The sequence below is a fragment of the Oryzias latipes genome, chromosome 24 (assembly GCF_002234675.1).
Source record: "Oryzias latipes chromosome 24, ASM223467v1".
Taxonomy (NCBI): Eukaryota; Metazoa; Chordata; class Actinopteri; order Beloniformes; family Adrianichthyidae; genus Oryzias; species Oryzias latipes.
The window spans coordinates 12043369-12071350 of record NC_019882.2 but is presented as its reverse complement, the minus strand read 5'-3'; the positions used below and the strand labels follow the sequence as shown (position 1 = coordinate 12071350).

The following is a 27982-nucleotide window of genomic DNA, read 5'->3' as shown; positions in this document are numbered from 1 at the left end:
CTGCTTTGAAGATGCTGCACTTCTGCAACATTTGCAGAAAAGCATTCTCTTCTCACTCCTGATCAACTCCGCTCTCCACCATGGGCGATGCACTGATGGCTGAATTTGGAAAGGCTGCTCCTTTTCTGAGGAAGTCAGACAGGGAGCGTTTGGAGGCTCAGACCAAGCCTTTTGACATCAAAACGGAATGCTTTGTCGTCGATGATAAGGTGGAATTCATGAAAGGACAGATCCAGAGCAAAGATGGAGGGATGGTGACTGTGAAAAAGGAGGATGGAAACACTGTGACTGTGAAAGAGTCAGACGTTCATCCCCAGAACCCGCCAAAGTTTGATAAGATTGAAGACATGGCAATGTTTACTTTCCTACATGAACCAGCCGTGCTGTTTAACCTCAAAGAGCGTTATGCTGCCTGGATGATCTACACCTATTCTGGGTTGTTCTGCGTCACTGTCAATCCATACAAATGGCTGCCTGTCTACGACTACGATGTGGTGGCCGCCTACAGAGGAAAGAAAAGGAGTGAGGCCCCTCCACACATCTTTTCCATCTCTGATAATGCTTACCAGTACATGCTGACAGACAGGGAGAACCAGTCCGTCCTCATCACCGGAGAATCCGGAGCAGGGAAGACGGTGAACACCAAGCGAGTCATCCAGTATTTTGCGAGCATCGCTGCAGTGGGAGGTGCAGGAAAAAAAGATAGCAGCAAGGGTACATTGGAGGATCAAATCATTCAGGCAAACCCTGCACTTGAGGCCTTTGGGAATGCCAAAACGGCGAGAAATGACAACTCTTCTCGTTTTGGTAAATTCATCCGTATTCATTTTGGCACAAGTGGCAAACTGTCATCTGCCGACATTGAAACATACCTGCTGGAGAAGTCCCGTGTCACCTTTCAGCTCAAGGCTGAAAGGAATTATCACATCTTCTACCAGATCCTGTCCAATCAAAAGCCAGAGCTGCTGGACCTGCTGCTCATAACAAACAACCCATACGACTATTCCTACATCTCCCAAGGAGAGGTAACTGTTGCCTCCATCAATGACTCGGAGGAGCTGATGGCCACTGACAGTGCCTTTGATGTCCTTGGCTTCACTCAAGAGGAGAAAATGGGTGTCTACAAGTTGACCGGTGCCATAATGCACTACGGCAACATGAAGTTCAAACAGAAGCAGCGGGAGGAGCAGGCTGAACCTGACGGCACAGAGGCTGCTGATAAATCAGCTTACCTAATGGGGCTGAACTCTGCAGACCTCATTAAAGGACTCTGTCATCCCAGAGTTAAGGTTGGAAATGAATACGTCACCAAAGGCCAAGGTGTAGATCAAGTCTACTACGCCATTGGCGCTCTGGCAAAATCAGTGTATGAGAAAATGTTTAACTGGATGGTGGTTAGAATTAACCAGTCCCTTGACACCAAGCAGGATCGTCAATACTTCATAGGAGTTCTTGACATTGCTGGATTTGAGATTTTTGATTTCAACACCTTTGAGCAGCTGTGCATCAACTACACCAATGAGAAACTGCAACAGTTTTTCAACCATCATATGTTTGTTTTGGAGCAAGAAGAATACAAAAAAGAAGGAATTGAATGGGAATTCATTGACTTTGGGATGGACCTGCAGGCCTGTATTGACCTGATTGAGAAGCCTATGGGGATTTTGTCCATCCTTGAGGAGGAATGTATGTTTCCAAAGGCCAGTGACCAGACCTTTAAGGCAAAGCTCTACGATAATCATCTGGGCAAGAACAAGATGTTTGAGAAGCCTAGGGCAGCAAAGGGGAAGGCAGAAGCTCATTTTGCTCTTGTTCACTATGCAGGCACGGTAGATTACAACATTAGTGGCTGGCTGGTCAAAAACAAAGACCCCTTAAACGAAACCGTGGTTGGGCTCTACCAGAAATCCTCCCTGAAGCTGCTAAGTGTTTTGTTTTCTAATTATTCAGGAACGGATGGTGGAGATAAAGGAGGTAGCAAGGGGGCAAAAAAGAAAGGGTCATCATTTCAGACAGTATCTGCCCTTCACAGGGAAAACCTGAACAAGCTCATGACCAATCTTAAAACCACTCATCCCCACTTTGTCCGTTGTCTAATTCCCAATGAGAAGAAAATTCCAGGGGTCATGGATAATTGCCTTGTAATGCACCAACTGCGCTGTAATGGTGTACTGGAAGGCATCAGGATCTGCAGGAAAGGTTTCCCAAACAGGGTACTCTATGGAGACTTTAAGCAACGCTACAGGATACTGAATGCCTCTGCAATCCCAGAAGGTCAGTTCATTGACTGCAAGAAAAGTGCTGAGAAGTTACTCGGATCACTGAGCATTGATCATACTCAGTACAAGTTTGGCCACACTAAAGTTTTCTTTAAAGCAGGACTGCTAGGAACCCTGGAGGAAATGAGAGATGAGCAACTCTCTCGCATCATTACAAGGATCCAGGCAAATGCAAGAAGACTCCTCATGAGGGAGCAGTTTGTGAAACTTGTGGAACGTCGAGATGCCCTGATGGTCATACAGTGGAATCTCCGGTCTTTTCTTGGTGTGAAAAACTGGCCGTGGATGAAGCTCTTTTTCAAGATCAAACCCCTGCTTAAAAGTGCCGAATCTGAAAAGGAGATGGCCAACATGAAAGATGAATTCAACAAGTTGAAAGAAGCAATGGAGAAATCTGAAACAAGGAGGAAAGAGCTAGAAGAGAAAATAGTGACTCTTCTCCAAGAAAAGAATGATCTGACTCTGCAAATTCAATCTGAGCAGGACACTCTGACAGATGCTGAGGAACGCTGTGAACAGCTGATTAAGAGCAAGATTCAACTGGAGGCCAAACTAAAAGAGATGAACGAGAGGTTGGAGGATGAGGAGGAGCTGAATGCAGATCTCACAGCAAAGAAACGCAAACTTGAAGATGAATGTTCTGAACTAAAGAAAGATATTGATGACCTTGAGTTAACGCTAGCAAAAGTGGAAAAAGAGAAACACGCCACAGAGAACAAAGTAAAAAACCTAGTAGAAGAGATAGCTTCTCAAGATGAAAACATCTTGAAGCTGACCAAAGAGAAAAAGGCTCTGCAGGAGGCCCATCAGCAGACACTGGATGACCTCCAGAGTGAAGAGGACAAAGCCAACAGCCTTACCAAAGCAAAAGCTAAACTGGAGCAGCAAGTGGATGATCTAGAGGGATCACTTGAGCAAGAGAAGAAAGTCAGAATGGATCTTGAACGCTCAAAGAGAAAGTTGGAGGGGGATCTGAAACTAACTCAAGAAAATATGATGGACCTGGAGAATGACAAGCAGCAGCTAGAAGAAAAACTCAAGAAGAAAGACTTTGAGATCTCTCAAGTAAACTCAAAACTAGAAGACGAGCAAACCAATTCAGTTCAGCTGCAAAAGAAGCTGAAAGAAAGTCAGGCAAAAATTGAGGAGCTTGAAGAAGAGTTGGATGCAGAACGTGCAGCGCGAGCAAAAGTGGAGAAGCAGCGCTCAGAATTGTCCCGTGAGCTGGAGGACATCAGTGAACGTTTGGAGGAAGTTGGCGGAGCCACATCAGCTCAAGTGGAGCTAAATAAAAAGAGAGATGCTGAGTTTCAGAAGCTGCGAAGGGAGTTTGAAGAGTCAACTCTCCAACACGAGGCCACTGCTGCCGCCCTAAGAAAGAAGCATGCTGACAGTGTTGCTGAACTGGGGGAACACATTGATAATCTGCAGCGTGTCAAGCAGAAACTGGAAAAAGAAAAGAATGAGCTCAAGCTGGAGCTGGATGACTTGTCTTCAAGCATGGAGAGTGTTGTCAAGTCCAAAGCCAACATTGAAAAGATGTGTCGTACATTAGAAGACAATATGAATGAGTATAAATGTAAATTTGAGGAGGCTCAAAGGACCATCAACGACTTAACCACCCAAAGGGCTAGATTACTTACTGAAAATGGAGAGTTTGGACGTCAGCTAGAGGAGAAGGAAAGTCTCATATCACAGCTAACCAGAGGAAAAAACTCCTACAACCAGCAGGTGGAAGATCTGCGGAGACAGTTGGAGGAAGAAGTAAAGGCAAAGAATGCCCTTGCCCATGCTGTTCAGTCAGCTCGACATGACTGCGATCTACTCCGAGAACAGTTCGAAGAGGAGCAGGAAGCCAAAGCTGAGCTACAGAGAGCCCTGTCCAAATCCAACACGGAAGTTGCGGCATGGAGGACTAAATACGAGACGGATGGAATCCAAAGAACAGAAGAGCTGGAGGAAGCGAAAAAGAAGCTGGTCCAGAGGTTGCAAGAGGCAGAGGAGGCCATTGAGGCAGTGAATGCAAAGTGTTCATCGCTAGAGAAGACCAAACATCGCCTTCAAAATGAGATTGAAGATCTCATGTTGGATCTGGAAAGGTCAAATGCAGCATCAGCAGCACTGGACAAAAAGCAAAGAACCTTTGACAAAGTCCTGGCAGAGTGGAAGCAGAAGTTTGAAGAGTCACAGTCTGAATTGGAGGCCTCACAGAAGGAGAGTCGTTCTCTAAGCACTGAACTCTTCAAACTTAAGAATGCCTTTGAGGAGTCACTGGATCAACTTGAAACAATTAAAAGAGAGAACAAGAACCTCCAGGAGGAAATCTCTGACCTCACTGATCAGCTTGGAGAAGGTGGCCGCAGTGCCCATGAGCTAGAAAAGATCAGAAAGCAGCTTGAACAAGAAAAGAACGAGCTCCAATCAGCTCTTGAGGAGGCAGAAGGATCTCTGGAGCATGAAGAAAGCAAGATCCTCAGAGCCCAGCTTGAATTCAACCAAGTAAAGGCTGAGATAGAGCGCAAGCTAGCAGAGAAGGATGAGGAAATGGAGCAAGCCAAGAGAAACTACCAACGGATGCTTGAGTCGCTTCAATCCTCTTTGGATTCTGAGACCAGGAGTCGAAATGAGGCCCTGAGAGTCAAGAAGAAGATGGAGGGTGACCTCAATGAGATGGAGATACAGCTAAATCAAGCAAACAGGCAGGCAGCCGATGCCCAGAAGCAGGTCAAGACCCTCCAGGGGTTCCTTAAAGACGCACAGCTACAGCTTGATGATACCCAGCACTCCAATGATGACTTAAGAGAAAACATCACTCTACTGGAACGCCGAAACAACTTGATCCAGAGTGAGTTGGAGGAGCTGAGAGCCGCTCTTGAGCAGACAGAGAGAAGTCGGAAACTGGCCGAGCAGGAACTGACTGATGCAACAGAGAGGATCCAGCTGCTGCACTCCCAAAACACCAGCCTGATTAACCAGAAAAAGAAGCATGAAGCAGATCTGCTCAACCTGCAGAATGAGATAGAGGAGATCATACAGGAGCACCGCAATGCAGAGGAGAAGGCAAAGAAGGCAATTACGGATGCAGCCATGATGGCAGAGGAGCTAAAGAAGGAGCAGGACACCAGTGCACACTTGGAGCGCATGAAAAAGAACATGGAACAGACAATCAAAGACCTGCAACACCGTCTCGATGAGGCAGAACAGATCGCCATGAAAGGTGGTAAGAAGCAGGTCCAGAAACTGGAAGCTCGTATTCGGGAGCTGGAGAATGAACTGGATGCAGAGCAGAAGAGGGGAACCGAGTCCATTAAAGGAGTGCGGAAATATGAACGTAGGATTAAAGAGCTCACCTACCAGACCGAGGAGGACCGCAAGAACCTGGCACGCCTGCAAGACCTTGTCGACAAGCTGCAATTGAAGGTGAAGTCCTACAAGCATGCAGCTGATGAAGCAGAGGAGGCAGCCAATGCCAACATGGCCAAGGTCCGTAAGCTGCAGCATGAGCTAGAGGAGGCAGAGGAGAGGGCAGATATTGCCGAAGCACAAGTTAATAAGCTGAGGGCCAAGACCAGAGACGGATCCTCCAAGAAGAACATGGACGAGTAAGGAAATACAATCTGAGCCACAGGTGGGTTCACTTTAAATCTTGCAGCAAAACTCTCCAAAAAAAAAAAGGCCAAATCCAGTTCTTATATTGATTTTCCTTTAACACAACTTTTAAAAGTGAAAATATCTGTCTTTTGACTGAGACAGTTTTACAAGAGAGCTGTAAATGTAAGGTAATTTTTTTAATTAACAGACATGTGTAAAAACATCCAGTTTCTTAATAAATCATTGCCACTACTACAACAAGAAAGAACGATATCAAAAAACAAAGGTAAAGTTTAGTAAAGCTCATTTTGTTGGACAGAAAAACGTTCAAATTACTAAGTCATTTGAGAAAATAAGCAACTTTCAGTGACCGCTAATGAAAAGCAAGTTTTTTTGGTTTTCTGCCAAAACCTAAATCTCGAGAAAATGAATTTGGTTTTATTAAGTTATTAAGTCATTATCTCAAAAAAAGGGCTGAGAAAAACATTATTATCAGACATGGCTGTTTTCATTCTTTCTACGTAATCCTTTTTTAAAGTTGTCTTTAGTTTAATGATGTCTATAGTATTTGATCCCTCTCCTACTATACAACAATGGCCTAATTTACTAATTTACAAAAGGATTCTTTGTTTTTGCTGTCAATATTTCTCCTGCTAATGTTTTCTAATTTTTGGGGGGGGATTGACAGGTTTTCCTGGATGTTCGGCGCCAAAGCTGCTGCAGAACCGGATCCAAAAACAACCAGTATTTTATCAAGATGACTAAAAAGAGACACTGTTACTCTTTTCTTAGTTATTTTAAGTCAGCTGCATAAAGATGGGCATATTAAAAGATAGTTAAGCAAAATAGCAGTCACAGTTTATCCTTAGTAATTACTTAAAACAATAAAAGATGTATTATGCTCAATGAAGAAGCATTACAGGAAAAGGGTTCCATACAAATTTAATGGGAAAAAACTACAATTATCACAATAAAAATTTTGTTTTGTATTTAAAAGCATGATTTAAAAAGAAAACTCTCCCAGAGGCCAACCATTTTGGATTTTCTTTAAAACAATAAAATTTTCTTAATTGAACACTTAGTGCAATATTTAAATGCATTAGAATATTATCAAAATAAATAAAAATTAATATTCAGTTCAGCCAACATTTAGATGCAAATTTCAATATCTTTAGAAAAAACTAAATAATTAGAAGAAAGCTTCATATACTCGTTGGTCATTTATTGGTATTTTTATTTAAATTTTGAGGTTTTAGGATGTGTTTGTGCATTTCCCCAAGGTGGCAACACTGAGATAATACACTTGCATGTAGTGTAGTTACTACCATAGCTTCTTTTCATTTTTTAAGGTCAAATTCAATTATATATTGTATATTTAAATTGCTCTTTATTTATAACTTCAGCATTACATAAAAAAATAACATTTAGGTTAATACATTTTTTCTTACAAAGTTTATACATTTGTCAGAAATGAACTTTTTTCTCAAGAGCCTAATATTCAAAAGAAAATGCTATAAGCACCCATTTATGAAATAAAGCACATTTGAGAACGCTCAAAGGATTGTTTAAACTTTTCAAAGCTATAAGTTAATTTCAGCAATTCATGGAAAACATCCTGCATTTATAATATACATCATCGAAGTGATAATAATAAATAATAATCGATTTAACCCAAATTCAAGACTATATGGAGACTCTGGAAACAGAGAGTGCAACTTTAAATGTGGTATTGGTGTTTCACCAGGAAAATACATAAATGTTAGAGGGATTGATGGCTGCAGCAGTCATCAGCCTGAATTGGGTGTGAAACTAGTGTGACTATTCATGAATGAAACTCACACTCTGAACAGCGTAAGGGAAAAATTATTTTTCATGTTTGCAGCAATGAGAGAAATAAACAAAATGATAAAAACACTCAATCCCAAAACTGTGTGTTTGTGTTTTTGAATGTGAACATACTGCTGCTCTTGAAAAACTATGATGTGCACACTGATTTACAAAAAGTAAAAAATAAGGTTAATTTCTTTATTATCTTCTTCATCAATTGAGTTTCTGAAACTATTCACGCCAATGCAACGCTTCCGGTCACGTGCTTTTGTTTTGAAACCCTGAATCAAGTTTTCCGGTTTACACGGTTTAACTTGTCGGAGTGATTATAAAAGATACAAAGTTGTAACAGTGGGTCTAATCTGGGATGAGTGGAAGACAGAGCTTGCTGTTTGAGTGCCCCGGCCGCCCACACCGACCCCAGCTGCGTATTTCTGCCCGCAGAGCAGCCGCAGCATGCGGCAGCAGCGGAAGTGGAGCCCGGGGAGCGGGAAACCAGCCACCTACACCGGGGACAAGAAGGCGAGGGACATGGCCAGGTTCAACAAGAAGTGGGTTAGGGTTCTCACCGTGCTGGCTTACGTGCTGGCGGTGTCCGTGGCCGCAATCGTTTTGGCTGTTTATTACAGCCTCATCTGGGAACCCACATCCTTCCGAACCGGGACCAAACTGAACCGGACTGGATCTGAAGCTGCCAGAGAAACTCCGACACAGATCCAAATCAACAAGAACAAGCTTGAGAATAACTGTCAAAACGAAGACAAGAAAATTACTGAAAATGACAGAGACACGGAGGTGACAGTCCAGGATGAACCTGAACTCACCACTCAGAGTGCTTTAGAAGTGACTTCCGTTCACATCCAGGTGCGCTCCTTCAGGATAACGGAGGCTCCTCCATCCCGACAGGGCGCGAGCTCTTCAGGCGCGAGCACCTCCGACCCCCCCGCCGTCACCGCAGACGATCCGTCCAACCTGCCGACTCACCGCGGAGCATCAGACCGAGGACCGGCCACTGACGGAGCCTGGACTGATCCGGACCATTCTGGGTTCGGGTCCGAGGAGAATCCACATCTAGAAGGACTGATTTCAAAATAAAATAATCTCCAAAACAGGATAAACTTAGTTTTAAAGTAAGAAAGTGTCTACTAGGCCTGCACAATATACCGCAAATTTATCGTTATCGCAAGATCAAGCTGTGCAATATGCATATCGCAAAACACAGCAAAAAATGCAATAAATGGTTACCTTAAATGTGCTAAAACAATCTTATGGCAGCTCAAATTATTTAACGAATCAAATAAATCCCTTTATGCATTTGACCAATCGGATAGACTCTTTAGGGTTGTTGACCAATCAGATGGAGCCCTTTTATGTTAGATGTTCCATCCTATGTCAACGAGGGTCATTTGGAGTATAATTCTTAAACTGTTGCAATAAAATGGGAATGATGTTTTTGGTTGTTTCGCCATTTGTTTATATACCGCAAATTATATCGTTATCGCAATATTAATCCCTCATATCGCATATCGCAAGTTATCGTCATATCGTGCAGCCCTAGTGTCTACAAAATATAAAAGCTCTCTGACATCATAAAACAAGTGATTTGTGTCAAGTGAAATTATTTTACTAAATCAAATCTGTCTGTCTGATGCACTTATTTACACTTTGATTTTGTATTTAACTGAAAATCCTTTATTTTAGAGAGTTAATCGATCAAAAGTTATTTTGACTAACATATAAACAATCCAAACAGACTGGATTACATGTGTAGCCAGCAATGTTTCTGTTAATTGTGCGCATTTACAGACTAAACAACTATATCAGATGACATATAAGCTTCCTGTTTGAGGAATCTCACCAGGAAGGAAAAGAAACCAGCAAAAACAATGTTTAAAAAATGGAAATGTTTTTATAAAGACAGTATCTATTTGAAACACAAAACTTATATATATATATATATATATATATATATATATATATATATATATATATATATTTATATTACTATTGCCATAATCTGCTGCTTCTTTAGCGTGTTCTCATTAGGCTCTGACTCCTCTTCCCCTCGACTCTTTGAAGAGCTACTTGCACAATATTTAGAGGTCAAAGATTTTCCTGTAAGGCTTATGTACAATATCTCAAAATGTCGGATGAAGAGAACAAAATAAATGAATCCCTGTCTGAAGTAAAAAGAGTTCGTACTCCAGCAATAGGTCCACCCACCTGCCAATAAGTAAAACACCCCCCCCCCCCCCAGTAATGCAAGAAGTTAAAAATAAAACAACTGATATTATATTAAAACAACAAATGATTTTTTTACGACAAAACTGAAAGAAATTCCTCTTGTTTGACCCTAGTCTGCGATTTTTTAGTCTTAAAAAAAGCAATGGAAGAAGTTGCGAGCACAAACAGTTAAAATCCTGTTAAAAGTAATTTAAATGTGCTTCAGACATGCAGAGAAGCTTTTTATAAATCCACTGTTATCTGATGATGAAAAGTTGGATGACATATACAAAATAAATTAAAATACTTCTTATTCACTTATTTAACTTATTTACATTAAAATTAAATAAAAGGCAGTGCATCGTGGTATATATTCCCCAAACTAGTGAGCATTGATGCGTACTGGGCTTTTGATACTTCTGGAAAATTTCTAGGATACTGGATTTTTGGACACCTCTAAAAAGAAAAAGGTCAGTTCCCCGTAGTGAACTAAGTAGTGAAGGAATCTGGACAAACCAAAACTTTTCTTTTTTTTCTTACTTACCTGTACAGAATCTGCTTTGTTCAGAGCCTTCTTGTGTTTGAATGTTGTGGCTGCACAAGTCAAGCTGCTCCTCTTGCTTCAGAATAAAAGACATTTTGTCTGTCTGGATTTGATGCAGTTTTGGTTTTTTGAAACCCACATTTTTAATAAATAAATAAATATTAATAGTTTATTTCAGTGTGTTATTGCTCATTGCTTTGTAATTCCGTGTCTGAGCTTAAAACCCACGAAGAAACTGAAAAAATGAAAATAATAGACCTTATTTTCTTATTGACCTGACCTGACTCTGGCTAATCTCATTTTTTGAATTTGCCTTTAACAGTAAGTCATCATATTAAGTTGTAACTGCTAAAAGGATCTCTAAAATAAAGACATTTTCTATTTTCCCCTTGGTATTAGCAGAACATGAATGTGATCACGCTACCCCAGGTACCCAGGATCCTTTAACTGCTCAGCAACCTGGTTTGACGTTTGATGACAAAATATCTTTATTGATAGAACTTTATTTCCCAACAGGGACAAATCAGTTAATGTTTTTGGTCAAAGTCAGCCTTGATAACCTGTATAAACTGTTTTTATTTGGTTTCTGTCATTAAATAATATAAGTGTGATAACCACAAATATAAAGTTAATTCTGAGTGATGAGGCTGGCCTACAATCAATGGAATGAGCCTCAGATTAGGTCATTTTCTCAAATCATGAATTAATTAAATAAATAAAAAACATATGTATTGACATATTGGTGAATATTTATATCTTTGAGGAATCATAAACAGAACCGCCTTAAACAGAATCTTATCAAAGTCCAGAGGTCAGACCCAAATGTGTATGAATTAGCTACTTGGTATCACGTCCACCGGCCTGCTCTAAGCCTGGTTCTCCTTCAGCAGAGATGATGTCCAGCTGTTTTTTTCTGGTGGCTCTTGCCTGTGGTTTGGTGGGGGCTCAGGACCCTTCACTGCAAGAACTTAACACCAAAGTGCAACAGCTAACAACCAAAGTGGAGGAGCTCCAGAGGGAGGTATCAGGTAAGCTGTCTGAACTCCGCTCATCTGCTCTCCTGCAGGATGTCTGCAGGTGTTTCTCTGGCTTTCCCTAAAGCTGCATTTTGTCCACTTCCTGTCTCTAATGAAAACATCTGGCCTCCCACAGCGAGACCTCAGGTGGCTTTCTCTGCTGCGCTTCTTGAGACTCAGCAATGGACCATTGTGGGGCCGTTCGACGCAGACAAAACCCTTGAATTCAAGAAGGTCGTAACCAACATCGGGAATGGATACGACCCAGAGACAGGTATGGCTCAAAGGGTCTCTGACTTGTCATCTAACCTAATGAAACATCCTATACAGCTGCTGCTTCACTTTCTGACTTTGTTTGATGCTCCTCAATTGAGTGTCTTACTCATTCTTGGGTTCAAACAAGAACTAAAGGTAAAACCTTTGCAACTGAGCAGTTTGCTGATCCGTCGTTTTTGCAAACTGCTCTTTGACGGATGCTGGTTACACATTGTGTCACGATCATATGTTTTCTGGATTCTTTCCAAAACAAACTCATTGATTTTTGTAGGGATTGACTGTATTTGTTGTGTGAATGAAATAAAGAATCTCAACTCATTCAGTTTGAGTGTTGGACCGACCACTAACTTCTCTCTCCATTTCTCTCCAATAACCGCAGGTATCTTCACGGCCCCAGTCAAAGGGCTCTACTACTTCAGAGTCACTGGGATTGCTGGGAGCAATGGTTATACAAACGCAGGAATCATAAAGAATGGACAGAACATGTTTGCAACCTATAAGAACACAGGAGAAACTGCTAGCGCCTGAAACGGGATGGCTCTGGAACTGGAGCAGGGTGATCGGGTCTACGTCCAGATTTGGCCAAATATGAGCATTGCTGACCAGAGTCGGCTCAGCATCTTCACAGGATTCCTGTTTTTTTCAATGTAGACGCAGCAGAAATGCCAGGAACAGTAAGGATAGGAAGTGTCTTGGTCCTGGAGCCTCATGTAGCTCAATAGGGCCACACCAGAGCTTGGCTTCCACAAGACAGAGAAGTTGGAGTTATTTTATTTTGAAACATCTCAAGTAAGAACCATCTAGAATCAGTTTTGTCTGCTCGAGTACAAACTTAAAAGTCGGTCAAAGAAATAAGAACATCGCACTTTCATTGCTTTTAGTCATGTTTTTCTTCTGAAACATTTGTTTTTATATGTTTGTGTTGAAATAGAGAATTCTGGATCTGATATTTTGTTTATTTGTTTTTCTTAAATGTTCAAGGTTGGAAAAAAAACTACTTTGTGGTGTAAGTAAAGGTTGGAAGTCTGTTAGTGTAAAAAACTTCACGAGCCCCCGTTTCTTGTTGTTTTTTACTTTTTACTGTGCCACAATGTCAAGAATTTAAATGTAAATATCTTAAAATGAGGCTTTTCACAGCAATTTTTGGGTTAATTTGAAAATACATCATTTCGTTTAATTAATGACAGGACATGATTAACTGATTACACACACAAAAAAAGATAATCGTATCACAGCTCTAACTGGACATCGTCTCTGCTGAAGTAAAAACAAGACTTAGAGCCTGGGGACCTGAGACCGCCTGGCTCATTTGGGTCTGACCTCTGGACTGATAGAAGGTTCTGTTTTTAATTGGTTCTGCTAATGATTCCTCAAAGACATGAATATTCACCAATATGTCAATATATATGCATTTTTTAAGTGACTTAGTTTATGACTTCAGAATATGACTTAATCTGAGGCTGATCCTGGTGCGCTCCTTCAGGATAACGGAGGCTCCTCCATCCCGACAGGGCGCGAGCTCTTCAGGCGCGAGCACCTCCGACCCCTCCGCCATCACTGCAGACGATCCGTCCAACCTGCCGACTCACCGCGGAGCATCAGACCGAGGACCGGCCACTGACGGAGCCTGGACTGATCCGGACCATTCTGGGTTCGGGACCGAAGAGAATCACAATTTAGACGGACTGATTTCAAAATAAAATAATCTCCAAAACACGATAAGCTTAGTTTTAAAGTAAGAAAGTGTCTACAAAATACAAAAGTTTTCAGACATCATAAAACAAGTTGATTTGTGTCAAGCGAAATTATTTTACCAAAGCAAATCTGTCTGTCTGGTGCATTTATTTACACATTTGATTTTTGTTGTTAATTGAATAAACATCCTTTATTTTTGAGATTTAATCAATTAAAAGTTATTTTGACTAACATAGAAACAATCCAAACAGACTGGATTGCATGTCTACTCAATGTTTTTGTTAATTGTGTGCATTTACAGACTAAACAACTGTCAGATGACATAAAAGCTTCCTGTTGGAGGAATCTCACGAGGAATGAAAAGAAACCAGTTCAGAGTCATTACTAGGATTGTTTAATATTTGAGTTAATTATACTTAACTACTGTTTTCTTCCCCTGAAGGGTAGGGAGGTTGTTTTGTTAAAAGAAAAGACGCATTTCCTCCTCATGAAGTTGCAAAAAGAATATTTAAAAAATGGAAATGCATTTTGGAAAGAAAGGATTTATTTGAAATAAAAAACTTAAAATATCCTCTTTTTAAATTTTTTATAAATATTTTCACAATCTGCTGCTTCTTTCGCGTGTTCTCATTAGGCTCTGACTACTCCTCTCGACTCTTTGAAGAGCTACTTTCACAATATTCAGTGGTCAAAGTGTTTCCTGTAAGGCTTATGTACAATATCTCAAAATGTTGGATGTAGGGAAGAATATAGATTATCCTCTCTGAAGTAAAAACATACTCCTGCAATAGGTCCACCCACCTGCCAAAAAGTAAAACATCACCCCCCAGTGATGCAAGAAGTTAAAATAAAATAACCAAATTGGGAAAAAGAAGTTCCACCCATCTTCTCCAATATTTGTCTCAAATACAGTATTGAATTAAAAAAAAGTGATCAAAAGGTTTAAATATCTTTATTTCTGTTGTAAATTTTGATATTTTGCAACAAAACTTTTTCTTTCTTAAAAAAGCAATACTTACTCTAGAAATGAAAGACGTGGTGGGCACAAACAATTAAAATCCAGCTAAAAGTAGTTTAACTTATTCACTTATTTAACTTGATCACATTAAAATAAATAAAAGGCAATGCATTGTGGTATATATTGGCCAATCAAGTGAGCATTGATGCGTACTAGGCTTTGCAGAGACTTCTGGAACATTTCTAGGATACTGGGTTTTAGCATAGTACATTTTGTCTGTATGGATTTGATGCAGTTTTGGTTTTTGACACTCAAATCTTCCATGAATAAATATAGATTGTTTAATGCAGTGTGTAATTGCTCATTGCTTTGTTAAGGCCCGTACACACCGGGACGAATATTCGCCAGGCGTTATTCGCCAGCGTTTTTCGCCACGTTTTTTGTGTTCACACCCAGGCGATTTTTGCTGACGATGAGCCGAGCGAACATGCAATTTCATTCCCTGACATTAGATGGCGCTTAATGTAAACAGAAATACTCCTGTACACAAGGTGGCGCTGCGCAACTTTACGTTGCTTTTCACTCAGAAGAAGAGAGCAAGTATTTACGCGCTTGTCAGAATAATACAAAGAAAACATGAATATTTCAAGCACCAGTAGCTCCAACTGGTGCTTGGTTCGGGGATATTTTAGAATGTCTGTCATTATTTCTTCGTGGCAGTGTAGACGCTACTTGGCGTCTATCTTCTTCGCTGGTATGTGTGCTCAGCAAGGCAGTTTTGTGTTTGAGCGCTCCCAAGTTGTGTTTTACTGTAACTTCAGAAGCTCCAGACACGTGTGCAAAAACGCCATTCTCATTGGTCGAATAGATTTCGACGCGAGGCGTCAAAAAAAAAAAAAAGAAGCCGAGGCGTTTTTTTTTTTGACGCTTTGACGCGTGGCGTTTTTTCGCGTCGGTGTGCACACTCTCATTGGTGTCCTTTGTTTAGTCACGAGGCATTAAACGTCGGAGAAAATCACCGGCGAAATTCGTCCCGGTGTGAACAGGCCTTTATTCTATGTCTAAACCTAAAACTAACGAATAAACAGAAACAATGGAATTTTGCACTGGAATTAAGGTGTAATTGCTAAAAGGATCCCTAAAAATAACATTTTCTGTTTTCCCCATGGGTAAAACATAGACCTGATCCACGCCGCCTCAGGTACCCTGGCTCCTTCATTCTCTCAGCAAACTGGTTTGACATTTGATGACAAACTATCTTTATTGATAGAACATTATTTCCTAACAGAGGCTAATCAGTTCATGTTTTTGGTCAAAGTCAGCCTTGATAACCTGTATAAAACTGGTTTTGTTTGGTTTCTGTCATTATATAATATAAGTTTCATAACCAGAATTATAAAGTTAATTCTAGGTGATGAGGCTGGCCTAAAATCAATGGAATGAGCCTCAGAATAACTCTTATTCTCTGTTGTTTAGTGACAGAAATCAGACATTCTACTGATTGTCAAGGCCACTTGTCAAAAAATATTGATCTGATTAGCCCCTGTTGGGAAATGATGTAAAGCTCCTGTCAGACACCAAACCAGGTTTGAGGAATCATTAAACAACCATTTCAAAATGAACTTTCTCTCAGTCCAGAGGTCAGACCCAAATGTGTATAAATAAGCCTCTTGGTCTCAGATCCCCAGCCTGCTCTAAGCCTGGTTCTCCTTCAGCAGAGATGATGTCCAGCTGGTTTCTTCTGGTGGCTCTTGCCTGTGGTTTGGTGGGGGCTCAGGACCCTTCACTGCAAGAACTTAACACCAAAGTGCAACAGCTAACAACCAAAGTGGAGGAGCTCCAGAGGGAGGTATCAGGTAAGCTGTCTGAACTCCGCTCATCTGCTCTCCTGCAGGATGTCGGCAGGTGTTTCTCTGGCTTTCCCTAAAGCTGCATTTTGTCCACTTCCTGTCTCTAATGAAAACATCTGGCCTCCCACAGCGAGACCTCAGGTGGCTTTCTCTGCTGCGCTTCTTGAGACTCAGCAATGGACCATTGTAGGGCCGTTCGACGCAGACAAAACCCTTGAATTCAAGAAGGTCGTAACCAACATCGGGAATGGATACGACCCAGAGACAGGTATGGCTCAAAGGGTCTCTGACTTGTCATCTAACCTAATGAAACATCCTATACAGCTGCTGCTTCACCTTGTTACTTTGCTTGATGTTCCTCAATTGAGTGTCTTACTCATTCTAGGGTTAAAACAGGAACTAGAGGTAAAATATTTGCGACTGAGCAGTTTGCTGATCCGTCGTTTTTGCAAACTGCTCTTTGACGGATGCTGGTTACACATTGTGTCACGATCATATGTTCTCTGGATTCTTTCCAAAACAAACTCATTGATTTTTGCAGGGATTGACTGTGTTTGTTGTGGGAATGAAATAAAGAATCTCAACTCATTCAGTTGGAGTGTGGGACAGACCACTAACTTCTCCCTCCATTTCTCTCCTTTAACCGCAGGTATCTTCACGGCCCCAGTCAAAGGGCTCTACTACTTCAGAGTCACTGGAATTGCTGGGAGCAATGGGGAATTAAACGCAGGACTCAAAAAAAATGGACAGAACATGTTTGCAATCTACCAAAAAGCAGGAACACAGGCCGGCGCCACAAACGGGATGGCTCTGGAACTGGAGCAGGGTGACCGGGTCTACGTCCAGATTTGGCCAAACTTGACCATTGCTGACCAGAGTCGGCTCAGCACCTTCACCGGATTCCTGGTTTTTCCAATGTAGACACAGCAGAAATGCCAGGAAAAGCAAGAATGGGGAGTGATTTTGGTATTGGCTTTCACAATACAGAGAAGCTGAAGTTATTTTATTTTGAAACTTCTCTAAGAACCATCTAGGATCAGTTTTGTCTGCTCGAGTACAAACTTACAAGTCTGTCAATTAAATAAAAAGCATTCCAACTTTCATTGGTTTTAGTCATGTTTTTCTTTTTAAACTTTCATTTTAGCGACATGATTTTAATGTTTGAGTAAAAATGTTCTAAAAAAATTTGAAGATATCTTAAAACAACAAAATGTTGAAATCCTTATTTGTTATTATGGACATACCAAAAACTCTAATTCTATGTTCACACCGGCCTCAAAAATGCACATTCAAACGACAACCAGTGTTTTGAACAGAGTTAAGTCAAAACTATGCAATACCACCACAACTAATATCTATTACATAAGTGAAAAGTCAGACAAGGCGCTCGTAATCAGAAATTAATGGGGTACGTGCCGGATGGTAAATTGTGGAATATAGTACACCATGTTAAAATGCGTGTCATAGTAAGAAGCCACAATCCCATAAATGTCTATTGGGAAATAAACAGCTACAATTCAGTCTTTTAATTGGTCAAAATAACCGTACGGTTTTGGGTTGTCCGTGCCTATAGAGGGCCATAGACAGATGCCGCCACATGTCAAGGTGGGCTCAGGTGTGTCTTGCAGTTCCCAGGATAACCTGTAGAAACTGGTTTTGCTTGGTTTCTTTCAATAAATAATAATAACCATTTCATAACCAGAAATACGAAATTAATTTTGGGTGATGAGACTGGCCTAAAATCGGTGGAATGAGCCTCAGATTAAATCATATTCTAAAATTGTAAATTAAGTATTTAAAAAAAAACATACATATTGACATATTAGTGAATATTTATTTCTTTGAGGAATCATTAACAAAACTGCTTTAAACAGAACCTTCTTTCAGAAACTTTTTTTATTTTATCTTATTTCATTTTATTTTATTTTAGTTTATCTTTACCACTCCAAGGCTGCTACAATTTCATTGTATCACCATGTACAATGACAATAAAAGGATTCTGATTCTGATTCAAAAGGTCAGACCAGAATGTGTATAAATTAAAAAAACGGTCAAAGGGTTGAAATACCTTTATTTCTGATGTAAATTTTGATTTTTTTTACTTTTACAACAAAACTCTGTAGGAAAATTCCTGTTGTTTGACCCTAGCCTTAATTGTTTTTCTTTAAAAAAAGCAATGGAAGAAGTTGAGAGCACAAAAAGTTAAAATCCAGTTTAAAGTATTTGAAAGGATTTCAGACACATGGAGAAAGGCTATTTATGAATTCACTGTTATCTGATGATGAAAAGTTGGATGATTTAAAAAAGAAAATAAAATTATACTTTTTTCAAATCAGAATTAAATAAAAGGCAATGCATTGTGGTATATATTGGCCAATCAAGTGAGCATTGATGCATACTAGGCTTTGCAGAGACTTCTGGAAAATTTCTAGGATACTGGATTTTGGCATTTGAACACCTCTAACAAAAAGGTCAGTGCCCCGTAGTGAACTAAGTAGTGAGTAATGAGGGAATCTGGACACATCCAAACTTGTCTGTTTTTTTCAACTTGTAATACAGAATCTGCTTTGTTCAGAGCCTTCTTGTGTTTGAACGTTGTGGCTGCACCATTCAAGCTGCTCCTCTTGCTTCAGAATAAAAGACATTTTGTCCGTCTGGATTTGATGCAGTTTTGGTTTTTGACACTCAAATCCTACATAAATAAATATTGATCGTTTAATTCAGTGTAGTATTGCTCATTGCTTTGTAATTCCATCTGAGCCCAAAGCTCACGAATAAACAGAAACAATGGAATTTTGCACTGGAATTAAGGTGTAATTGCTAAAAGGATCCCTAAAAATAACATTTTCTGTTTTCCCCATGGGTAAAACATAGACCTGATCCACGCCGCCTCAGGTACCCTGGCTCCTTCATTCTCTCAGCAAACTGGTTTGAAATTTGATGACAAACTATCTTTATTGATAGAACATTATTTCCTAACAGGGGCTAATCAGTTCATGTTTTTGGTCAAAGTCAGCCTTGATAACCTGTATAAAACTGGTTTTGTTTGGTTTCTGTCATTATATAATATAAGTTTCATAACCAGAATTATAAAGTTAATTCTAGGTGATGAGGCTGGCCTAAAATCAATGGAATGAGCCTCAGATTAACTCTTATTCTCTGTTGTTTAGTGACAGAAATCAGACATCCTACTGATTGTCAAGGCCACTTGTCAAAAAATATTGATCTGATTAGCCCCTGTTGGGAAATGATGTAAAGCTCCTGTCAGACACCAAACCAGGTTTGAGGAATCATTAAACAACCATTTCAAAATGAACTTTCTCTCAGTCCAGAGGTCAGACCCAAATATGTATAAATTAGCCTCTTGGTCTCAGATCCCCAGCCTGCTCTAAGCCTGGTTCTCCTTTAGCAGAGATGATGTCCAGCTGGTTTCTTCTGGTGGCTCTTGCCTGTGGTTTGGTGGGGGCTCAGGACCCTTCACTGCAAGAACTTAACACCAAAGTGCAACAGCTAACAACCAAAGTGGAGGAGCTCCAGAGGGAGGTATCAGGTAAGCTGTCTGAACTCCGCTCATCTGCTCTCCTGCAGGATGTCTGCAGGTGTTTCTCTGGCTTTCCCTAAAGCTGCATTTTGTCCACTTCCTGTCTCTAATGAAAACATCTGGCCTCCCACAGCGAGACCTCAGGTGGCTTTCTCTGCTGCGCTTCTTGAGACTCAGCAATGGACCATTGTGGGGCCGTTCGACGCAGACAAAACCCTTGAATTCAAGAAGGTCGTAACCAACATCGGGAATGGATACGACCCAGAGACAGGTATGGCTCAAAGGGTCTCTGACTTGTCATCTAACCTAATGAAACATCCTATACAGCTGCTGCTTCACCTTGTTACTTTGCTTGATGCTCCTCAATTGAGTGTCTTACTCATTCTAGGGTTAAAACAGGAACTAAAGGTAAAATCTTTGCAACTGAGCAGTTTGCTGATCCGTCGTTTTTGCAAACTGCTCTTTGACGGATGCTGGTTACACATTGTGTCACGATCATATGTTCTCTGGATTCTTTCCAAAACAAACTCATTGATTTTTGGAGGGATTGACTGTGTTTGTTGTGTGAATGAAATAAAGAATCTCAACTCATTCCTTGGGAGTGTGGGACACACCACTAACTTCTCCCTCCATTTCTCCCCTCCTTTAACCGCAGGCATCTTTATGGCCCCATTCAAAGGGCTCTACTACTTCAGAGTCACTGGGATTGCTGGGAGAAATGGGAAATTAAACGCAGGAATCATAAAGAATGGACAGAACATGTTTGCAATCTACCAAATAGCAGAAACACAGGCTGGTGCCTCAAACGGGATGGCTCTGGAACTGGAGCAGGGTGACCGGGTCTACGTCCAGATTTGGCCAAATATGAGCATTGCTGACCAGAGTCGGCTCAGCACCTTCACCGGATTCCTGGTTTTTCCAATGTAGACGCAGCAGAAATGCCAGAAACAACAAGGATGGGAAGTGTTTTGGTCCTGGAGCCTCATGTAGCTCAACAGAGTATGGCTTCAACAAGACAGAGAAGTTGACGTTATTTTATTTTGTAACATCTCTAGTAAAAACCATCTAGAATCAGTTTTGTTTGCTCGAGTACAAACTTGCAGGTCTGACAACAAAATAAAAACATCCAACTTCCATTGCTTTTAGTCATTGTAAAAAAAATTCTTGAAAAGCTTAAAGTCTAAATTCATGTTGGTTTTATGTATATATCAAAACTCTTAATTTATGTTCACATCAACCTCAAATATGCAGTCTTTGTACGCGCATATATATGCAGTTCGAGCTTCTGCTTTCAAAACTCTTCAGATTTTTACACATATTAAACAAAGTTTATATGGAAATTATTACTTAAATCTTACGCAGTTGTGCGTAATTTTTGGGAGATACATACATACATTTTGGCTTTCTACGACCGCTCCATGTATGTCTAACAGACTTTTCAAGCATCTACCACTTTATATTGCGTATACGGTGCAGATTTCACTTTTAAATTATGTTATTGATGCAGGAATCACTAATGAATTGCACATAAACAGCACAATAATCGCGCACAGTTCATCATCTGGGGGATATACATGTTCTTTGTGTGGTTAATACATACTTCTTCTGTGGTTTTAATGTGATTCAATCATGATACATCTGTAGAATTTTACTTAATTACCACAACTTTTCTCACTTTTTCCAATATATTGACGTATGACCAATATTCAACTGTGCAATATGCGCAAAATGTACGTAGTGTCTGTGTTAGACGGCATTAAAGTCTTAAGTGAAGTCTCAAGTCTCTGCATGTGAGACTTAAGCATCACTCAATTCCGCGTCTGAAGTCCAAGTCCCCTTTTCTGTTTTTCTGTCTTAATTTCCATTTTTCACAATTACACTTTAAAAGTTTTTCTTTTAAAGGTTGAAGTCGCTGGATATGGTTTGCTGTTTGTGCTAATATTTGCGTTTGTGCAATTCTTCAACAATGTGCTTCTTGCAGTAGCCCTGCAGCATGCAAACTTGTCAAACCAGCAGCATTGATTCAGTTTTATGCTGTATTCAACGATTCACTGGACGAGACCAATAAAACTCTTTTTGTTTACCAAATCAAAGGACTTGGGCTTTAGTGTACCAGAACTGCAGATTCAGTTTATATGAGCCCAGAAAAACTCAATTTTTCTCATTTTTGACTGTCATCTGAGAAATACAGATGTTTTTAGGACATCTTTAAAAGATGAAGACCTGACCGATTTTTTAAACCTGGATTTTTTTAATCTTTGGAAAAGTGTCTGAATCTTGATCCCCTGTCAAAATTAAGGCGAAGGTCTTCGAGCGGGATGTTGACCACAGAAGACCACTGATAGAACATTTGAAAAATGCAGACTTTAGGGAAACTGTTGTGACCTTAAGAAGACCTTAAAAATGTCCCACTAAAAGTACTGTGGAGGACCTAAGACACCAAACCTGGGCTCACATGTGCTCTGGATGCTTCTCAAAGAGAAAGGTTCAACCCGGTTTCAACAAACAGAGAACGACTGAAGGACTTTGGTCAGGGCAACAACCTATTTGAAAGTCTGATGGGAAATGATGCTCAACAAACAAAACTAAACTCACTTATCTGTGTTTAACTTATTTTTTTTTGTCTGAAATTAGCAGAAGTAGAATATTTACATAAGATGTTCTTTTAACGAACCAATCAAATAACATACATTGGGTGAACTTTCAATGAATCATTAACATATGGGGGTTGTTCTAACAAAGGGGTCAGCAACCTGGGGCTATGGAGCCACATGCAGCTCTTTCATACTTGTGCTGCTGATCTCTGTAGTTTTGTAAAATAACTATTATATTCTAAGATTGTCGTGGTGCCTTTGACACCGTCGGGATGTGCGAGCATGAATCAGAGTCTGTTATGGAATGGAAGGTTCTTCTAAAAAGGCAGTACATGTTGAATGAGGTTGTATGAGAAGTGAATAAGTGCCTCATCATGCTGAACCTCCAGCTGTTGAGTTTTTAATGAGCGGGTCTCAACCAGGCGAGCTGCTCGTCCCTGGAGTCGCTCCCCTGTGCTGACGACTACGGTCAACAAGCAGTAAACACGAAAGGTTCATAAATTTAATTTAAAAATAAAAACCATCAGGCAAAGTATTAGGTATTTTAATCCCTACAAATGTTCCAACTCAGATAGGACAACGATGGAGAATTCAGAGATAGTTGAAGTTCCTGAAGAAAACAGTATTTTTAATGGCAGATATGTTAGCCGTAACCTTTGTGCTATCTTAGATGACCCCACCCTTACATTGACGCGTTCTCCCTACCATGACAAAGGTGGATAAAGGTGGAAAGGTTTCATGTAATCCATGGACACCAGTGAAGATCACAAATCATTGAAGAAAAAAGGTTCAGGCCTGGGGGGTGGGTTCTGGTCCTTGCCTCTGGGTGCTCTAACTGTGGCCGAGCCTGGTCGGGCCAAGTTTACAACACCCCTGGTGGGCCCCCTTTCTCCCCGGGGCGCTTCCCTCCTGGGCAGGGGCGTCTGGCCCCTGCCTTGCTCCTCCCTGGACCAACCGTGGGCCGGGTGGGTGGCTGCCTGGAGTGCGGAGCGGGTCTCCCTTGGGGGGTCCTGGCTCGTACCTGGGGTTGGGGTGGGGGGATGCCCGAAACTCCTGGGGGGTGATGGGCTGCTCGTCTGGGGCTGTGGGCGCCATTCTCGGGTGGGGCCCTGCGTTGGGCTCTCCCGGCGCGGCGGGGGGGCTGCCCTCCTGGTTGGGCTGGGGCGGCGCTCCATTTCCCTCCGTGCCTCCCTGCTCTCTGGCTCTCGGGCCTCGCGGCGGTCCTGCTGGCCCTGGCCTGGGTGGCGGACTGGGTCGCCCAGGGGGCGGTTGTTCCCTGCCTGCTGTGTGGCGTTGGGGGTTCCGGCTGCCGCTGCTGCTGCGGCTGGGGTCTTGGTGTGGGGATGGCTGGGCACTCTCCTTCCTTCTTTTCACATTCCACCGTCCATTTTAGAAAAACATAAACACTCACCTGAGCACAGGTGTTAGCTCACCTTTGCACTAACAGTTTGCATGATTGAATGACTGAAATATTTCACACTAGTCGGTTTAAAGGCATAAGTATGCGTGTGTGAACACTATCGGTTTTGTGTACATGTTGACATGTGGACATTTTTTTCAGCCAGCAGGTGTGTTGATAACATTTGAGTGTGTGTGTGGACAGGCCCCGCCCTTTTTGTACTACATTTGAACCTTACCGTAATGATAAACAACCAGTAAACTTGTTGCTTTATGCTGCTTCATGGTCTTATCCCCCCCCCCTCCTATTATCACCCTCTTAACCCCCCCCTCTCTCTAACATCCCTCTCCTCTCTCTTCTTCCCTTCTTTCCTTTTCCGTCCAGTCCAACACCAAAGATTTTCAAACATGATTGAAATTAATAAAGTTTGGCTTCAATTACAAAAGGGGTTTATTCAGACATACCTTTGGTTTGTCTGAAGATTAATAACCCCTCTTGTTAAAGTAAAATATGTCCAACACAAGAGGCCGTCAGCTCTCATCTGCCTGCCCAGCTGTTGGACAGGACAAGTAAAAAAAAAAGAAAAAAGGTTCAGAGAACTGTCTAGTGGGTCTAGATGACCCAACTCCCGCAGATAAAGTGCCTAGGATATCTATGATAGCACAAGGGTTAATTAATTTATCCTGCCCTGTCCTCAATTAACCAAATTAAAAAAATTCAACATAACAAAAAAATTGCTTTGAAAAGCCTCATTTTGAGATATTTTCATTTAAATTCCTGACATTGTGGCACAGTTAAAATACAACAAAAACCGTGGCTTTATGAAGTTTTACTATAACAGACTTCCAACTTTTACTTTTATACCACCATCAACCTCTAACATTTAAGAAGAAATAAATAAAAAAGCAAAATATCAGATCCAGAATGCTCTAATTCAACACAATAGAAAAAAAAAGTTTCAGAAGACAAAAATGACTAAAAGCAATGGAAGTTGGAACATGTTTGCAATTTACCAAACAGCAGAAACACACGTTAGATCCTCAAACAGGTTGGCTCTTGAACTGGAGCAGGGTGACCGGGTCTACTTCCAGATTTAGCCAAACTTGACCATTGCTGACCAGAGTCGGCTCAGCACTTTCACAGGATTCCTGGTTTTTCCAATGTAGATGCAGCAGAAATGCCAGGAACAGTAAGGATAGGAAGTGTTTTGGTCCTGGAGCCTCATGTAACTCAACAGAGTTTGGCTTCAACAAGACAGAGAAGTTGACGTTATTTTATTTTGTAACATCTCTAGTAAGAACCATCTAGAATCAGTTTTGTCTGCTTAGGTACAAACTTGCAAGTCTGTCAAAGAAATAAAAACATCCAACTTCCGTTGCTTTTAGTCATGCTTTCTTCTGAAACTTTCATTTTAGCATCACGATTTTAATGTTTTAAAAAATGCAAAGAAATTGTGAAAAATATCTTAAAAGGGTTAGGGTTAGGGTTAGTTAGTTTAGTGCACCAGAACTGCAGATTCAGTTTATATGAGCCCAGAAAAACAATTCTTCAACAATGTGCTCCTTGCAGTAGCCCTGCAGCATGCAAACTTGTCAAACCAGCAGCATTGATTCAGTTTTATGCTGTATTCAACGATTCACTGGACCAGACCAATAAAACTCTTTTTTTTTCCAAATCAAAGGACTTGGGCTTTAGTGCACCAGAACTGCAGATTCAGTTTATATGAGCCCAGAAAAACTCAATTTTTCTCATTTTTGACTTTCATCTGAGAAATACAGATGTTTTTAGGACATCTCTAAAAGATGACGACCTGACAGACTTTTTAAACCTGTAGGTTTCTATCGGTGGAAAGGTTTCTGAATCTTGATCCCTCTGTCAAAATTAAGATGAAGGTCTTCGAGCGGGATGTTGACCATAGAAAACCACTGATAGAACATTTGACTTTTCTTTACTTGCCTGTCACATTTAGAGCTGGCCAAATGTCTGCTGACTGTTGCGTAAGTTTAGTTGACAAACAGATATGAGCTGTTTGTTTAGCAGCATTAAGGATAACCTTTAACTAAACAGTTTCGAACTGTAATCAGCGAATCATTAAACAGAGTTGTTCAAACAGTTTCTCCAGGTTCAGAGATCAGGCTCAGGCGTGTATAAATGAGGGAGTCTGTCTCCGTTACTCTGCTCTCCGCCTGGTTCTCCTTCAGCAGAGATGATGTCCAGCTACTTTCTTCTGGTGGCTCTTGCCTGCAGTCTGGTTGGGGCTCAGAACCCTGCAGATGTTATACTCCGCCAGCTGATTTCCAGAGTGGAGCAGCTAGAGAGAGACAGCGAAAACACGGGCAAGTTTGCTGACCTTCACCTGTTGACACTGAGGACACATTCATACACGTATGCATCCATTTTTCTAATTTACGGTAATCAAATCTACTGATTTCCTGCAGTGACTTCCCAGGTGGCATTCTCAGTGGCTCTTCTTGAACAGACTACGTGGACCATCACTGGGCCTGTTGCTGCTGATCAAACCCTGGTTTACAAGAAGGTCTTAACCAACATTGGAAATGCATACGACACAGAGACAGGTACCGCTCACCTGGCACCACATCAAAATTGGAGCAATCCATTTGTCTGCTACTTATTCAACCATAATAAATGACTTTTGTGTTCTTTGGACATTTTGTAAAACAAACTTGTTGAGAGAGACAGAGCTCTTATCTGTAACCCATGCAGTTAAGGGACCAGAAAACAGCTTGAATCTCTGCCTGTGTTTCCACTGCAGGTGTTTTCACGGCTCCAGTAAAGGGACTCTACTACTTACGGATCACTGGGGTTGTCGGAAGTAGTATGACGCTGAGAGCTGGACTGAAGAAAAATGGGGAGGACATCTTTGAGATCAAAGCAAAAGATCAAGGCAGCGGCTCAAATGGGGCAGCTTTGGAACTGGAGAAGGGAGACAGAGTCTACGTCCGGCTGATGCGGGGCAGTGCCATCGCAGATCAGAGTCGGCTCAGCACCTTCACTGGCTTCCTTGTTTTCCCCATGGAGTCTGCCTGAAACGCCTCAACACAATGGCTGGAGAAAGTGTTGCAACATTCAGAATCATAATCTTCACATAATGCTTTTATCATTAAAAAAGTAATTAATTGGAATATGAGAAACCAATAACCAAATAAAGACTGTATAAAAATATTTTTCAGTATGTTTTCTTTTTCTGAGTTTTGACGTGCAGGTTTTTCAAAGAAACAAACGCTTTTCACCTCTGTTGTTTTTGGAAATAAGGTAGAAAGCAACAAATAAGACTCTTTAAATAATGAAATGAAATGTACATACACAAAAAACAACCCAACTACAACAATTAAAAGGAAAATTCTCATCTTACACTTCTTACGAAAAATTGCATTTTCCATTGGTGGGATTAATCAGTGTACAACAAATTCCTTAATTCTCCATTTATCGTGTTTTAATAATGTGGGAAACAATCTGCGGGGAAAATATGCTTTTAAAGAATTACAATTCTATATGTGCCCAAACTTATCAAAGAAGTATAGGATAATGCCCGACGAGGTGTGAATTATTAGAAATTTATGGAAGTCAATTTATTTCAGATAATGTGCATTTCGTAGGACATTATCCCACTTATTCCATGGTCATTTAGAAAAGAACTATGTATTCAATGAATTTTTGTACTTTAATCTTGTTATAGTTTTGGTTTGAATTGCTTTTTTAGCAAAAATAAAGCATAATGTCAGAGGGAAAGTTTACATCTTACTGCTTGTTTTTGACCAGATGATGAATCAAAACTTTGCTTCAAAGAAACAAAACCTAAAGACAAATATGTTCAATTCCTCTTCGTATCTAATTTCTTCCTTTCCATGTTCTTTTTTATTTTTCTCTTCTGCTGCGTCCTGGTCTTCAAAATGATCAAATTTACCAAACAGGCTAAAGGAAACTAGAAAATCAGTTGTGATAACTGTGGACCAACACAGTGATATCCTGTAGAACATTTGGGCTAAATGACTAGAACTTCTGTTTTAGGTGTGGATTATCATTGAGGTATATCACTTTTTAATCCACACTCTGCAGCCAATCAGAATCAACTATTTACTCGAACCATGAAATAAAGTATAAAATATTCAACTAGCCAAGCACACATACTTTACACCAACTCAAAGGCTAACTACAGCCACCAAGATGA

At 40.7% G+C, this 27982-nt stretch overlaps 4 protein-coding genes and 2 pseudogenes across 5 annotated transcripts in view; 5 read left to right on the top strand and 1 right to left on the bottom strand.

Annotated features, from left to right (window-relative positions):
- Nucleotides 1–27982, bottom strand: part of LOC105357177 — a 302080-nt gene that overhangs the window by 89584 nt on the left and 184514 nt on the right. The gene's annotated exons all lie outside the window — the stretch shown is intronic.
- On the top strand, nt 55–7789 carry LOC101160127 (annotated as a pseudogene).
- LOC101157101 lies at nt 11342–12618 on the top strand (annotated as a pseudogene).
- Nucleotides 16084–17362, top strand: LOC105357179 (complement C1q subcomponent subunit B-like). Its single transcript, XM_023952931.1, has 3 exons — nt 16084–16265; nt 16390–16527; nt 16909–17362. The coding sequence occupies exons 1-3, from the start codon at nt 16130–16132 to the stop codon at nt 17178–17180; spliced, it is 546 nt and encodes a 181-aa protein (XP_023808699.1). The 5' UTR covers nt 16084–16129; the 3' UTR covers nt 17181–17362.
- Nucleotides 19624–20936, top strand: LOC111947065 (complement C1q-like protein 2). Its single transcript, XM_023952932.1, has 3 exons — nt 19624–19809; nt 19934–20071; nt 20456–20936. Exons 1-3 carry the CDS (start codon nt 19674–19676, stop codon nt 20725–20727), a joined length of 546 nt encoding a protein of 181 aa, XP_023808700.1. The 5' UTR covers nt 19624–19673; the 3' UTR covers nt 20728–20936.
- LOC101159877 (cerebellin-1-like) lies at nt 25907–26976 on the top strand. Its single transcript, XM_011491729.3, has 3 exons — nt 25907–26129; nt 26232–26369; nt 26567–26976. The coding sequence occupies exons 1-3, from the start codon at nt 26000–26002 to the stop codon at nt 26839–26841; spliced, it is 543 nt and encodes a 180-aa protein (XP_011490031.1). The 5' UTR covers nt 25907–25999; the 3' UTR covers nt 26842–26976.